Genomic DNA, 13,512 nt, shown 5'->3' with positions numbered 1-13,512 from the left:
TAGATTGGCCTTCTGTCATACAAATTAGTAATCATAAAATTTCAGGGCTATCTACCACAACTAATTATTATGAAGCACAAAATTTTCTTGAATTACAATTAAGTGGAAATGTTGAATGCATTTCTCAAAACAAACTATAGGCAGCAATTTCAAGCTGGAAGATATAAACTAATCATTACATTTTCAAGCTGTAAAACTACAAATATCAACTAATCAGACCTGCTACATCAGTGTGTTCCAGCTAAAACAATACCTCATCTTACTAATGAGACAGCTTAAGGGATAATCATCAACATGCTGATCTCTTATAGCTAGATTCTATGTTCTGCAAAAGGATTAATCAACACTGGAAATTTTTAAAAGTTTAAAAAAGGAAAAAAAAAAAACAAATATGGCATTCTTAGCACAACTCAAGTTGATAAAAAAGAATAGGATAATTAGTAAAATAAATAGTTAATTTGGTCAATGTCCTGGATGTAATGCACTTGATTATGAAAGGATAAACTAAATTAGTTAAAAAGGAAAGCATCTATTCATTTCGTGAATGAATACTGTGCTCTCGTCAAGTCTCATCTTGTTACTAGTTGGAGTTTCTCCCTGGGCTCTTTTCCTAGCTTGGCTTCTTCAATTTTCCATACAATGACCAGTTTCTTTATTATTATAATAATTAAAAAATGGATACATCTCTCTGGCAAACATACAAGGGGTTGAACGCTTGTTACAGGAAAAACAGAGTTCTCTGCAGCATGGGGGCAGTCAAAACTTTCAAGGTCTTGCTGCTCTATCAATGGGATGCAGCTGTATTAACTCTTATCACATTTTCCATTTTTTCTATACAATTTGCCCGTATTTATGATGCAAATAGAAGTTGTTGAACTGCATATTTTTCAGTAAATATAAAATAAAGATATCTACACATCCCATGAAGGGTTTTGTTCTCCAGCTTTCAAGTCAACATCTCCCTTACCCCATGGATTGTTTATTAATTACACAGACTAAAGAAACGACGTATCTAGTATAAGCGTTACGTAAGCCATCACTCTGGATATGGTGGTTGTTGTAGACTTGATAATGATACCTTCATGAAACCTTATTTTCCAGGAAGTTTCTCTATCCTCTTATCAAAAGAAAAGGAAGGATTCGATTCTTTCCAAGGCCCTAACCCACATGGATCCTGCCTCTCTATCATCCAACATACTTCAACCTTTGAAAACCTTCTTCGCACTTTCGCCCATCCTCCCCCTTATCCCATTCACTCCCATTTCAATATTCATAGAAAGTGACTGTGATCTACGATTACTGCCAATTTGGTCCTACTTCCAGTTGGCTAAGGCTCAAGTCCTTTTTAATGCAGATTTCATTATTTCCTTGTCACCTTCCTCGATGCATCCGGTACGGAAAGGTTATGGGGTACGGCAACGTCAATGCCAGTTAAGCAATCAAAGAGAATAAATCTTATAAAGATAATCTCACGAATAGATAGAATATTTGATGAGACTTGAAAGGAGGAGAAGCGTGAATCATCATTTATGGCATTGCTGTTTAATTATATCAGGTAGGGACCTGAGTGTGAGTCTGTAAGGTAGAGAAAGCTGCAGGACAAATTTGTACATCTGCCTTACTACATCAGAGAACAAGACTTTCTTGCACTGCACGGTGGCCGCAGACGAGCTTTTCCTTCTTCCTTCTTTTGCTGGCATCCATACACAAAAATGTTGGAGTGGATGTGATTGGGACATGAAAATAAGGAAGTTGAATTGTGCTGAGAAAGGATTTGATTTGAGAGATTGTACAAAGGAAAACTATAAAATCATAAAAAAAGGATCGAAAATCCTATAAATATCAACAGAAAATGAGTTACGAAACATACTTAACATCTCATTCCTAAGATTTTTTATGTTTAACTGTCATGTGCATTTGTTTCATCCGTCAAAGTTAGCCTGAAATGTTAAGCTCTAGTAATAGGTAGAATTAGATGAAAGAAAGTTGCATTGCAGGATGTCAAATATGTCTATGGCGTGTTCTGAAATTGCAAATGAATGGTATGATGTGATTTTCTACCGTAGGAGTAACGAAAAAGAGATGCAGACATACTGTAAAGGGTAAAAACAAAAGATTAAAGAGCAAAAGACCGCGTATCCGAAAGTCGAATGATCCAGTTTCAAGCATTTTCAGAGTTGGAACAGCTCATTTGGTATAACACTGCCCAAAACATTAATATCAGTAAACAAAAAGCTCCCGCTTCCAACTGGATTCAACAGTTTTTTGCTGGTAGGCTAGAATTGAACCATAGTCTTTGTGCTGCTGCAAACTGCAGTGCACCATCTCAGCTGCGCAGGTCAATAAAGGAAATGAAATTTCCTTCTCATTTCCAAGAAACTAAGCCATTATTTCATTCCTAAAATTGCTGACAAATTTAAGATAAAGAAATGAGGGAGGATGCCCTGAACATGTGAAGGAAAATTATTTTAAAATGCATGTCGCTTATCTCGAATTGGAGTGCCAGCAGCAGCACCTGATTGAATACATATACTATATATAATAATTCGAAAATTAATTTACGACAATGCTCTCTAATTTTAAGAAACAGATGCCTTCTAAATTAGCAAATTTTGTAGATTTTATTATGTGTGTTCCCAAGTGTGGCAATGGGAAGGAAGGAGGGTAGAGAGAAGCAGCATTGTACGGATTGACGACAGTATTCTTTTCACACATGAATTATCATTGGAAAGAGCATTTTTGGTGTACAAAATACTAATATCTCTCTCTGTGTCTGTCATGGCCCTTTTCTTTATGAAATATTTGAATGTGAAATTTTTAACGCATAAGATATATGCAGATTAGAAAGTAGTAGTAGAACACTAGCAAGTCATGACCAAAATGGAGTGTTGCTCTTTTACTGTTTATCAGAATGTGTATTCATTTCCACATTATTGCCACTATTATTACAAACAGTTTCTTATCCTTCTGTCAAAAGAGCCTGCTTTTGGTGACCCTTTAATTGGAACTTTGTGTACTCTTTTTTTTTGGGGGGGGAGGCAATCTTTGCACGTTGCCAGGCATCATTGCCCATTTGCCTGACAATGGCAACAACTGTGTGCTGGAAAGTTGACAAAACACATTCTGCAGCAAATGCATCCTACTACACAAACTTTGGCTCATCCATCCCCAAGTGTGAAACTAATCAACTATACGTATTACGGTCCATTGGCCCAACTTAGAAAAGGGTACTTTGTCCCTTAAAAGAGGCGTGTTTCAAACTTCAACGCATGTGCCCCGGGCATTTTCCAAAGAGTTAAATCTGAGCAGAAGAGTGAAAAAAAAAAAAAAGCAAGCAGTAGTAGACCAGCAGTTGATTTTGGTTTCGCCGTACCATAAGAGAATCCCCTCGAATTTCTCAAAGAATTAAAAAAAGTGTTTAAAGGGAGTAGCAGGAGCGAGGTTAGAAACTTGGGGACAAAGTCAAATCGTGCAGGCGTAAGCAGCTAAGCAAAATACCGTGAAACGGTTGAGAGATGTGTCTGCTTTTCCTAATTTATTTATTAATTGATCTCTACATACTTTAAAGCGAGAGAGTGAGAGTTTTGCAGTTTCATGAGGACCAGGAGACGCGGTTTTAGAGCTGCGAGACAGAGCAGCAACAGCTGGTTTTTTTTTTCTCCTTCTCTGTTTTTTGTTTTGTTTTTATATATAAGCAGTGGCGAATGGCTTAGTACTACTATTTAGACTGCGCGTCTCTTGAGTGTTGTGTTAATACTTAATTAATACCAATTGTTTTTCTTTTAATTTTATGAATCACAGCCCAGCCAAAAAAGCTCATTAAAAATAATGTCACTGCAGATCCTGGAAGTTGCCTCTGAAGAATCCTATGTTTCTCTCTCTCTCTTCCTTCCTCTCCAACTCACATTAGTCTATCAAATAAACAAATGGTTTTTGCCATAAATAATCTATTTTCACAAGATACGATCAGCCTAATATATGGATATGATATGAACAGAAAAACTGGTAAATTATATATTACTTGGTCCAGTTTTTTATTGTGTATTTGCTGGGTGTCAAATGGGGGTGGGGGTGACTTGCTAGGTAAGTCAAGGAACTCTAGAAACAGCCATTTCATTTATTGAGATTTCTCTGCCAGTCTTTTGAGTTCCTGAGCGCAATAAGATTCAATTCAACTGCCGTTTCCATTACAAGTTACAGCATGCAGCTAGCTAGCCAGGGTTGTGGAAATTAATTGTAGACTTTGAAGCTGAACTCTTAGTCCTTTTAATTAAATGCCTCCAGATAAAGTCAGATTGAATATTAATTTGAATCCTTCACTTGTAACAACTTTCAAATCATAGCATGTTAGATTTTTCGATCTCCCTGGCTGTTAAATCTATCCGCAGAAAGTCTAACAAGTAACTTGTCTACAATGATGAGGTATTGAATTATTCAAAAACGCTTTCTAGCTGTAATTTGTTAATGTACTACCTATTTGTGCTTCCTCAATCTTCCCTCGTCTAATCAACAAGTAGGTTGAGTGTGGTTTGGCAATTGACATTTCTTCTCCGCAATTAATTAATCACTAAAATTTTCTTGCACATGTTTGGTATATAGAAAATATTTATTACACCAGACACAGGGGATTGGGGTTTTACCATGGAGCAGCAGTAAGACATTTTTCAAAGGCAGGCAAGTAATGTCTATTTTTCCATTTATATAAAGCTGAAATATCTGTCAGCCATTTTATGTTCATATGTGGAGCCATATTGATTGACCAAGGGATCTTCCAACTTTAAAAACTCAAGTCCCCCATCTATAAATACCAACAACCTTCTTTCTCCCCACCATCAGTTTTTCATTTCATTCCTTTCATCACTTTTAAAAGAACAAGAACCAAAAGCAAAAGCTACCAAAGCATTTGAATCCTTTGCTCAGCAAAGCATTGAACCTTCGTCAACACGTACAGACAGCCCCAGCAAAGCATTGATTGAGTTTTCTGCTTACCATTTGCTCGCCAAAGTATTGATCGCAAATTAACTGAAGACTGATATTCAGTATTCTACTGTTTGATCTTTCTTGATAGCTCCTTGCCAATGGTGAAGACTGAGCACAAGCTCCAACCAGAGCCATCAAAGCAAATGACATCATCAACATCTCCAACATCATCATCGTCCTGCAAAAAAAAGAAGTACAAGGGAGTTAGAATGAGGAGCTGGGGATCCTGGGTGTCAGAGATTAGGGCTCCAAATCAAAAAACAAGAATATGGTTAGGGTCTTATTCTACACCAGAAGCAGCTGCTAGAGCCTATGATGCTGCACTTCTATGCCTCAAGGGTTCCTCAGCAAATCTCAACTTCCCCATTACATCCTCACATTACATTCCTGATACCGTTATGTCTCCTAAGTCAATACAAAGAGTGGCTGCAGCAGCTGCAAATAGTTTTGTTGACAATGCCACCACCCCACCAATATCTCCACCTCCCCCCTCCATATCATCATCATCATCCGTCTCTTCCCCATCAATGTCCTCCTCCCCATCTGATCAAGTTGATGACGATGTGTCACTAATGCAATCTCTTGTGGCTAACGACGAGCCTATTTCTATGATGGAACCATGGTACTCCTTTGACAGCCTGCACTCTCCCAAGTATATTGATCAGATGTTCAACTTAGCCTCATTTGACCCTCCGATGATCGATGATTTTTATGAGGAAGGTGATATTCGTCTGTGGAGTTTCTGCTAAGGGAAAAAAATTAATTCAAAGCAAAAACAAAGTCAAGGCATTACACCATTCTTTTTGTCTATTCCTATTCATTGATGATCTTCAAATTGTTGCTTGAAGATGTTACTGACAGTGACCAAAATTCATATATTAGTTTATTTTTGAGTTAGGAAAAAGAAATTCACACGGAGATGAAACATTTTTTTGGAATCTCATGTGGGGATTTCTACATATTTAATTTATGTATCAATTATGCAAAGTGTGTCATATTCAATGTTATCAATGATCATAGCTTTGTAATGGAACAAATAAGTAAAAAAAGAATTATCGCTTCTACATGTTATCTTAGGGTTTTCATTCCTATTCCTATTCCTTTTATTTTCACAGGCCTTTGGAAAGTGTGGGGGACCGGCCAGTTTATTTAGTTTAATAAAAAAAATGTCTGTGTCACTAGGAACAAACTGTAGAGATTGTTGAAACTTGAAACCATATGTAGTTGCGGTTTCTTATTAAAAAATTCACAGTTTACACTATCTACCATAAAGAAGAGCGTAGTAATTTCCATTAATGGGCCAGAACATCTAAATCTACATTAGATTTGGATGTTGGTATATAACATGTAGCTTTTTCAACTATCCAGGTTGCATGACAAAAACTAACAATCTTTCATCAGTAGGCGGTAGACAGACAGAAGAAACACATAACCTGTACTTGGCCACGGTAACTTTTGGCTGTCCAGAAACTTGTAAACTCGTATGGGAAATCGTATAATTAAGTTTATCTTTGCAGTTAACAAATTTCAAGCATGATGATGGCCTTTTCTGACCCCCAGCCATTGTCTTGGTTAGCGGATGCTGGGATAGGCCCGGATTCAAACCATCATGAACCCTGGATTTTTCCTATAGAACAAAATAGTAAAAATAATAGTAATAAGAAACACTGCCTCTTTACACTGTGATCGGCCGTCCTGTCTTATGACTCCCAAATTTTTTGTTTATCTTTAAGAACTGATTAATTAGAAATTAATACAAACCTCCTTTGTTGGGTCTTAATTTGTGATAAGATGCAACAAAAAAATGATATGTCAAGTCGAGTTCTTCAACCAAAAAAAAAAAAAAAAAGATGGATAGGTCAGGTCATTCGTAAAATTATTACTCTGGGACAAATATGTGAACCTGATCAAGTGCCTGAAGTTTGAACCGTAGGCTGAAGCCAAGATTGCACATGTCCTGTCCTCTTGTGCAACGGAAGGCATGGGGTCCCATCCCCAATTATTTCTTCTACATTGTATTTGGAACCCCCCCCCCCCCCCCCCACCCTTCATAGCTTTGATCTCTTGTAACTCTGCATGGGCGCTGCTCATCACTTTCGTCTGCGTTTGTTGAGAGGACCCACCCATCTTCCTATATCGAGAATGGGTATTGGCTACTTTTGGATGGTCCCTCTTCAAGGGATGAAGAAGAAGCTGTTGTTGTTGAAGTTAAGCCCATGGAAATTCCCCAAGTGTTAGAAAATTCACAACACATCATGTGGTTTAGGAGAAGCACCCGACTAGGAAGGAAAATTAAAGTTGGTTCATTGCATCGATCAATCAATCTGAGATTTGGCCATTCTTAAATATATTAATGTCCTGATTAATTTTGTTCATTTCAAAGTATATATGATATAATTGTCATGGACACTGCAATATTGCATGTCCAAACAAAAGTTTATTGTTTCTTTTGTCAAGTGTAGCATGGCATTTAGAATTATTCTATGATAATGAATCATGTCTCATTTTCATTTGATTTAACTGGTGAACTACACAATGCATGGGTCCTTTTCTATATATTTTCTACAATAATCTCCTCAGATTGGAGAACAAAATTTTGGGTTTTATTTTGTTTTAACCAATGCATACCCAGCCCCTTCATATCATATGGTAACATGAATGGTATATATATTCAAAAACCGAAAAGGAGATGAATGAATGTGACCAAACCCGATGCCAAATGAAGTAATTAGCTCAAAATAGGAATTGAGGAATATTGATTTCTTATTTGGAGGGCTAATTATTATTAATTGCTGTATCCTTACCTTTTTGCCTTTCCCTTTTTCATATTTTAAGGAATCTTGCTCCTTATTCCGCAAGTTAGATCCAACATTGGCCGTGACAACAATGATATGGGTTTGGACTCATTAAGACAAAGGTAATTAAGTTGATTTATATAATGCAGGGGAAAGTAATGATGGAGATCTTTATTAATTATACAACATATCATCATATTTGCACTAATGATTTTTTGTTTTTCCTTTCTTTTATTTCTCTCATGCTCCCCATTTTCTTTTTAATCTCTAAACTTTGGTAAAGGACAAAAGCTGAAACACAGTTCTGAAGTTTTGGTATAATAATTGATACCATTAGTTGGCTGATGATTTATAGTATTTTTTTTTATAAAATACTTAAAAAAGTTTATAAGTTAATCAAAAAAATTTTAAATAAATTTTTAGTTTTTTGTTATGTCGTATTACTTTTATTTTAAATCAAATAGATTCTTGTAACTATCTGTTCACTAATTAAAATGAAATCTTGAATTATATCTTATTAAAAAGATATAAATCAATCATATATTGACATTTATCTTATGAAGATTATTAAGAGTCCTTCAAATAATGCTACATTAACATTAAATATACATTCAAAATTCAAGAAATTAATATATACATATATATATATATATCTTATAAATAAAGTATATGTATCCCTGACTTAAAAAATTAGCTGGAATTCACTCTCAATAATTATATCTTATAAAAAATGATAGCAAAAATAGGGTAATTATCTCATACAGTCCAACCCAATCCAATATCTTGAATTTTTACATTGACCCAACCCACTTAGGGACCAACTCAATTACTTCTTTTGGGGATCCAATTTAACCAAAGCCCACAGAAAAAACCCATTTAAGCCCAATACAACTTGAGTTTCGGTCCATGACCCAACTAGTTTAAGCCCAATCCAACTCAGTGCTTTACTCATCGCCTGTAAGCCGTAGTAACAAATAAACCTATTCCAATCCAAAGTCATTGCACTTCTATTCGTTTGCTTTTCTCCTTCATTTCAGCTTTGACCTTCGAGACAGAAACTGACCAATACAATGGGTTCTTCGAAAGACCAGCTGCTTGTTCGTTTAAAGGTTCATTTCTTGGATAGTTTTTAGTCTGTCTTTTTGTACTATTATCTTATGTACTTTTACTTTTTAGGCTATGATTCATTATGTACACTTCAATTTTGATTTGGGTTTTCATTATTTTGGTTTCAATTCTCGGTTTTTTCATGGTAAGAATTGAGCAAGTAGAGGGTTAAAACCCAATTGGGTTGTTAAAATATGGTTCTTTGGTGCTAAAGTTGTGAACTTTTATAGATATTTGAACTGTGAATGGATGAAAAGAATGTGCATTGTAATCCTTATGGTTAGCTGGTGTTGGTTCAGCACTATTTCTCTGTTTGTATCTGATTATGTTGATTGTAATGGATTTTTATCAATTTTACAACCTACTGATTGAAAGCGAACTCTGATAGCATCAATGGAGTACATAATTACAGGCTTAACCATGCATTAGTTTATCGTAGCTGTGCTTCTTGTGTACCCCTTTCCTTAATGACTGGTATGTATATTGAAATCTTTCAGGAGCTTCAAATCGATTTTTCCCAATATGAACATCCCGTTGTTTTGACGGTTGAAGCTCAGGTAAACTTGGCTCATGAATCCTTTTTGCACATACACGCACATGCATTTCATGGATTCTAAAGCTAGAGTATTTTTCTCAATCAGGCAAAATATGTTGGGAATAAGGGAGGTGCACTGAGCAAAAATTTGTTCTTGAAGGTATGATATATGATTCTGTACGGTTACTTGCATGTCTATGCTGAATGAATATAGGCTTTGTTCCTGATCTACTATTGGTATTTTTCTGAGTGATCCCAAGTGGTTATCCAACCATGCAGGACAAAAAGCATAGGTACTATATTGTTTCTGCTCTTGCGGATACAAAAGTAGATTTGAAAGGTACATACTTTCTTCCGTGCTTGACTTCTCATAATCTTTGTTTATAATGTGTGAAAATAGTTTATTAGTCTCACATGTTATGCAAATATGCCTAATCTGAAGTAATTTTGAGCTGTTAATGAGAGTTTTGTGCGGTTTCAAAGCTGTGCAGTTTTATCTCAGAGGCTTGGTTTGGGAAAAGGGGGTCTAAGAATGGCTCCAGAACAGGCATTGGGTGAGATACTTCAGGTGTGTGTATATATTTGTTTAAACTTATTTATGGCAAAATTTTCCGAGATTGTAACAAGTAAGTATATAGATTTAGTATAGAAGTCTTTGCCTGCTTATTTCTTCTTCTACCGAAGCTACTCTACTTTTTGAATGGATTGCACTAATTGCTTATTTCCTTTCTAAAATATAGTTTGTTGTTTAAAATTATTGCTTCATCCTATTTAAAAGGATTTAAAGAACTATGACAAGCTGCTTATCAAATGGTATTACAGTTTTGCTTTTCTTAAAGAACATTATTTTTAGATAATCAGTATTAAGCATGTTTTTCAGTATGATCGTCATATATATGGTAGCAAAGTTATAATTTACTCTTTTATGATGTTGCTTCTCTTTTGTACTTTTTAAGGTGCCACTTGGATGCGTTACTCCATTTGCTGTAGTAAACGAATCAGCAAGGTACACATTTAAGTTTAATTTCCTTCAGGCTCTGAATTTTACTTGCATTTTGGTGAATAATACATGTAGCATCATTTTTTTAAGATCTGGTAATTCAGTTGGTTGCATGCATAAGTAGGGAGGTCCTTGAAGCTTTGAATTCTTGTGTTTGTCTTTTGGCTGTGATTGGGATACCCTGGTGTGTTCAATTTGTAGAGTCCCCAAGGGTGCACATGCGTTAATGTGCATGTAATAATACCTGTGGTTGGATTTCATTCACAAAGGACCTTAAGTCATGGATACACATGTTAAGATGTTTGTGTGAAATTTGAAGTACTTCTGTCATCTTCTTCCTGTTCTTCTCAAGAAGCGCGCTTCAAATTGAGATGATTGGATAATTTTTTTTATTATTGATGTCTTAATATCTTTCAGTAAACTGAAAAACTGTTCTTGCTAATTTTTTCTTTTTGTTCATTTATGTGTGCATTCAAGAGGTTGTGCATATGTGAAAAGTTTATAAATAATGTAAAGAGCACTGCAAAAGCTTCTACTTGAGATATGTATGTAGTGCTAATGATAATTAGGCTAAAATTCTAGTATGATTTAGTCTATGCTTATAGGTAATAGGTTATTTGTACAGATTACTTGCTTTCTTTTGGTAGTTTTCTTCAGCGTATTTCTAGTGTTAATTTTCTGTTTTATCCTTTTTTTGAAGACATGTCTCACTATTGTTGGATCAAGGAATCAAAACTCAAGAGCGTTGCTTTTTTCACCCACTTTCCAATGACATATCAATCTGTAAGTTGGAAAAAGAAGAATATACAACTTTTTGTCACCTTACTGCAACAAGAAATGTTCACATGTTCCCATCCTTCACTTTTGAATTCACATGTTGCCATCCTCCACCTTACTGCAATTAGTCATTGAGAGGTATAACTCCCATGGTAAAAAAAAGGAGACTGGCTTCCTTGGCCATGGCTTTGTGTAACTGGAAGTCAATGAAGAAACTTAGTCATATCAATCTATAGACCTTGATTTCTGAACTTTCTTTCTTTTGGTTCCTGGTTGGACTAACTCCTAATTAAATTATTCTCCCAGCTCTTGATGCCCATGGTCTTGACAAGTTTCTCAAATCAACTGGGAGAGACCCATCATACGTTGATCTAGAGGTGATTTTTTAATTTCCTTAATGTGTCTCATTTCAGCAGTAATGATTTGTCAGAATAGCTGATCTAATATCAGTTTATTATTGGTAGGCTAACCCTCCTGTAGGGAAAGATCAACCACCCGATCTAGCTGCTTTTATTCCGTCAGGTTCCACAGTTCTGCCAGATCTTCCAGATGAAGCACCTGCTTCACAAGATTCTACTGGAAATCATGTTAGTGCGGGTACGAAGTCTGCAGCAGTTATAGGTAATTTATCTAAAAGAATTGTCATTGACCACTTAATTCTCTCCTGTAAGATTCTCACTTTCTTGCCCAAGTTACAAATTCCTCAATTTTGTTCCCATGCTAAAATTCTGGGACCATTAAAACTAAGATAATCTGTTGCTTTGTTTTATTAAAATAGTCTCTATTGTGTTCAGTATTTTGACATGCTTGAAAGCTTGTTCAGTGTTCCCCTCTTTCCATTTGATCCCAAGACAGATACCTGTTTTGGGTTATAAGGATTAATCTACCATTTATTCTTATAGACCAGCAATTTGATATAGGCAAAATGAAGATTAGCACATCTTTTGCAGTAGCTGCCATCGTAGTCTGTGGAGTGTATCAGTATCCATAGGGCAACTTGGGCGCAAAGATGCCAAATTTAATGGTTGTCAACATACTATGCCCTGAAACCTACTAGGTGTCATTTTCCGTGGAGGAAATGAAAAATCATTGTTTGTCTTGTTACTCTTGTACCTTTGAGAAGAACTATAAAGCTGTTTGTATGAGAGTTGAGTGTCTAGGTCAGCAGTCGATCACTGACTGATATAGGACTCAATTTTGTCTAGAACTCTAAATAATATAACCCTTTCTCTACTCTGGATGTATCAAAAGCTGTTAAGCCGTCTGGTAACGTGCAAAATGTTAAGGAGAAGCCAGTTAATGGAGCGCGGCCATCAATTCCTTCTGCAGATGCTGGGAAATTTGTGGAAGAGCTTCTGGATAAAACATCTACCTTATTGCTTTCAGAAGTAAGCTAAATGTTATACTTTTGGTCAATGTCAACCTTGATGTTATTTTTTTTCCTAAGACTTCTGAAACTAATACAGATATCAGAGGATTCCATCAAGCAACATGGTGGACAGCTTGGAACTGAGGTAGTAAACAATATTCAAAAATGTCTCAGAGAAGATCTGAAGAACCTTGCTGTAAGTTCAATGTGATAACAGTTAAATATTTCCTTTATTATTTAGTATTTACAATTCCCTTAGCCAAAAGAAAATGAAAAATTCGACGCATTCTTTTTGTGTCTCTTTCCCATTCCTTTTAATAAACGCAAATAAACAGTTAGGGTGTCAAAGATTTTGTATGGCTACATATATTTAATTCAATTAAGTGATACAGCCCACAAGTCCCATGTCTATTTTAATTGTACTCTTAACCAAAACGGTGACTTTCTGTTGCAGACAATATTCAAGAACACAGCATACACAGAAGGTTTTTATGCTGGTATTCACTATCAACCCAAGCGTCTTTGAACTTGTTTGTGATGGTTTAACCTCCTTGGACCATTTTACTTTCCAGAAAAAAATTTGAAGCCAAAAACAAAAATCCAAAGGAGAACCAGTTGTCATTTTTCCTCTTGACTTTTGTTTTCATAGTTTTATCTTCATCAAAGCATTTACTATGTATACGCTGTTTTTAGAATCAGATAAAGTTGCCTGTATTTTTCAATGTCAATTTAGCACTTTATGAACTGGAGTGGTTTCCGGAGTGGCAATTAACTGACATTTGCTTGTCGTCAAAAATAATTGTTGCAGTAGTACTATTGTCGTGGTAAATGATTGTGGCAATCTCACACATTTGTGTTTGATTGAACAATAAAGAAGGAACAGTCAAGAGATGGATAATGAAACTGTTTCTGCAGCATTGTGGGATTTTAGAGAGCTGCAATTTTCATT

The 13,512-nt window shown here is 35.7% G+C and overlaps 2 protein-coding genes across 3 annotated transcripts; both read left to right on the top strand.

Annotated features, from left to right (window-relative positions):
• Positions 1 to 4,825: 4,825 nt before the first annotated feature.
• On the top strand, positions 4,826 to 6,051 carry LOC18592306 (Integrase-type DNA-binding superfamily protein). Its single transcript, XM_007018951.3, has one exon. The coding sequence runs from the start codon at positions 5,079 to 5,081 to the stop codon at positions 5,727 to 5,729; it is 651 nt and encodes a 216-aa protein (XP_007019013.1). The 5' UTR covers positions 4,826 to 5,078; the 3' UTR covers positions 5,730 to 6,051.
• Positions 6,052 to 8,747: 2,696 nt separating this feature from the next.
• Positions 8,748 to 13,493, top strand: LOC18592304 (YbaK/aminoacyl-tRNA synthetase-associated domain-containing protein). Of its 2 annotated transcripts, none has more exons than XM_007018948.3 (12): positions 8,748 to 8,884; positions 9,380 to 9,439; positions 9,524 to 9,577; positions 9,697 to 9,757; positions 9,909 to 9,985; positions 10,374 to 10,423; positions 11,118 to 11,200; positions 11,501 to 11,571; positions 11,659 to 11,815; positions 12,446 to 12,582; positions 12,661 to 12,759; positions 13,018 to 13,493. In XM_007018948.3, the coding sequence occupies exons 1-12, from the start codon at positions 8,846 to 8,848 to the stop codon at positions 13,087 to 13,089; spliced, it is 960 nt and encodes a 319-aa protein (XP_007019010.2). In that variant the 5' UTR covers positions 8,748 to 8,845; the 3' UTR covers positions 13,090 to 13,493. The 2 variants fall into 2 exon arrangements, with proteins under 2 accessions (XP_007019010.2, XP_088665322.1); XM_088809196.1 differs by having other exon boundaries at positions 12,440 to 12,582.
• Positions 13,494 to 13,512: the final 19 nt, after the last annotated feature.

Source organism: Theobroma cacao, chromosome 8 (genome assembly GCF_053813885.1).
Source record: "Theobroma cacao isolate CCN51 chromosome 8, ASM5381388v1, whole genome shotgun sequence".
NCBI lineage: Eukaryota > Viridiplantae > Streptophyta > Magnoliopsida > Malvales > Malvaceae > Theobroma > Theobroma cacao.
This window is presented reverse-complemented; position numbering and strand designations above follow the sequence as displayed.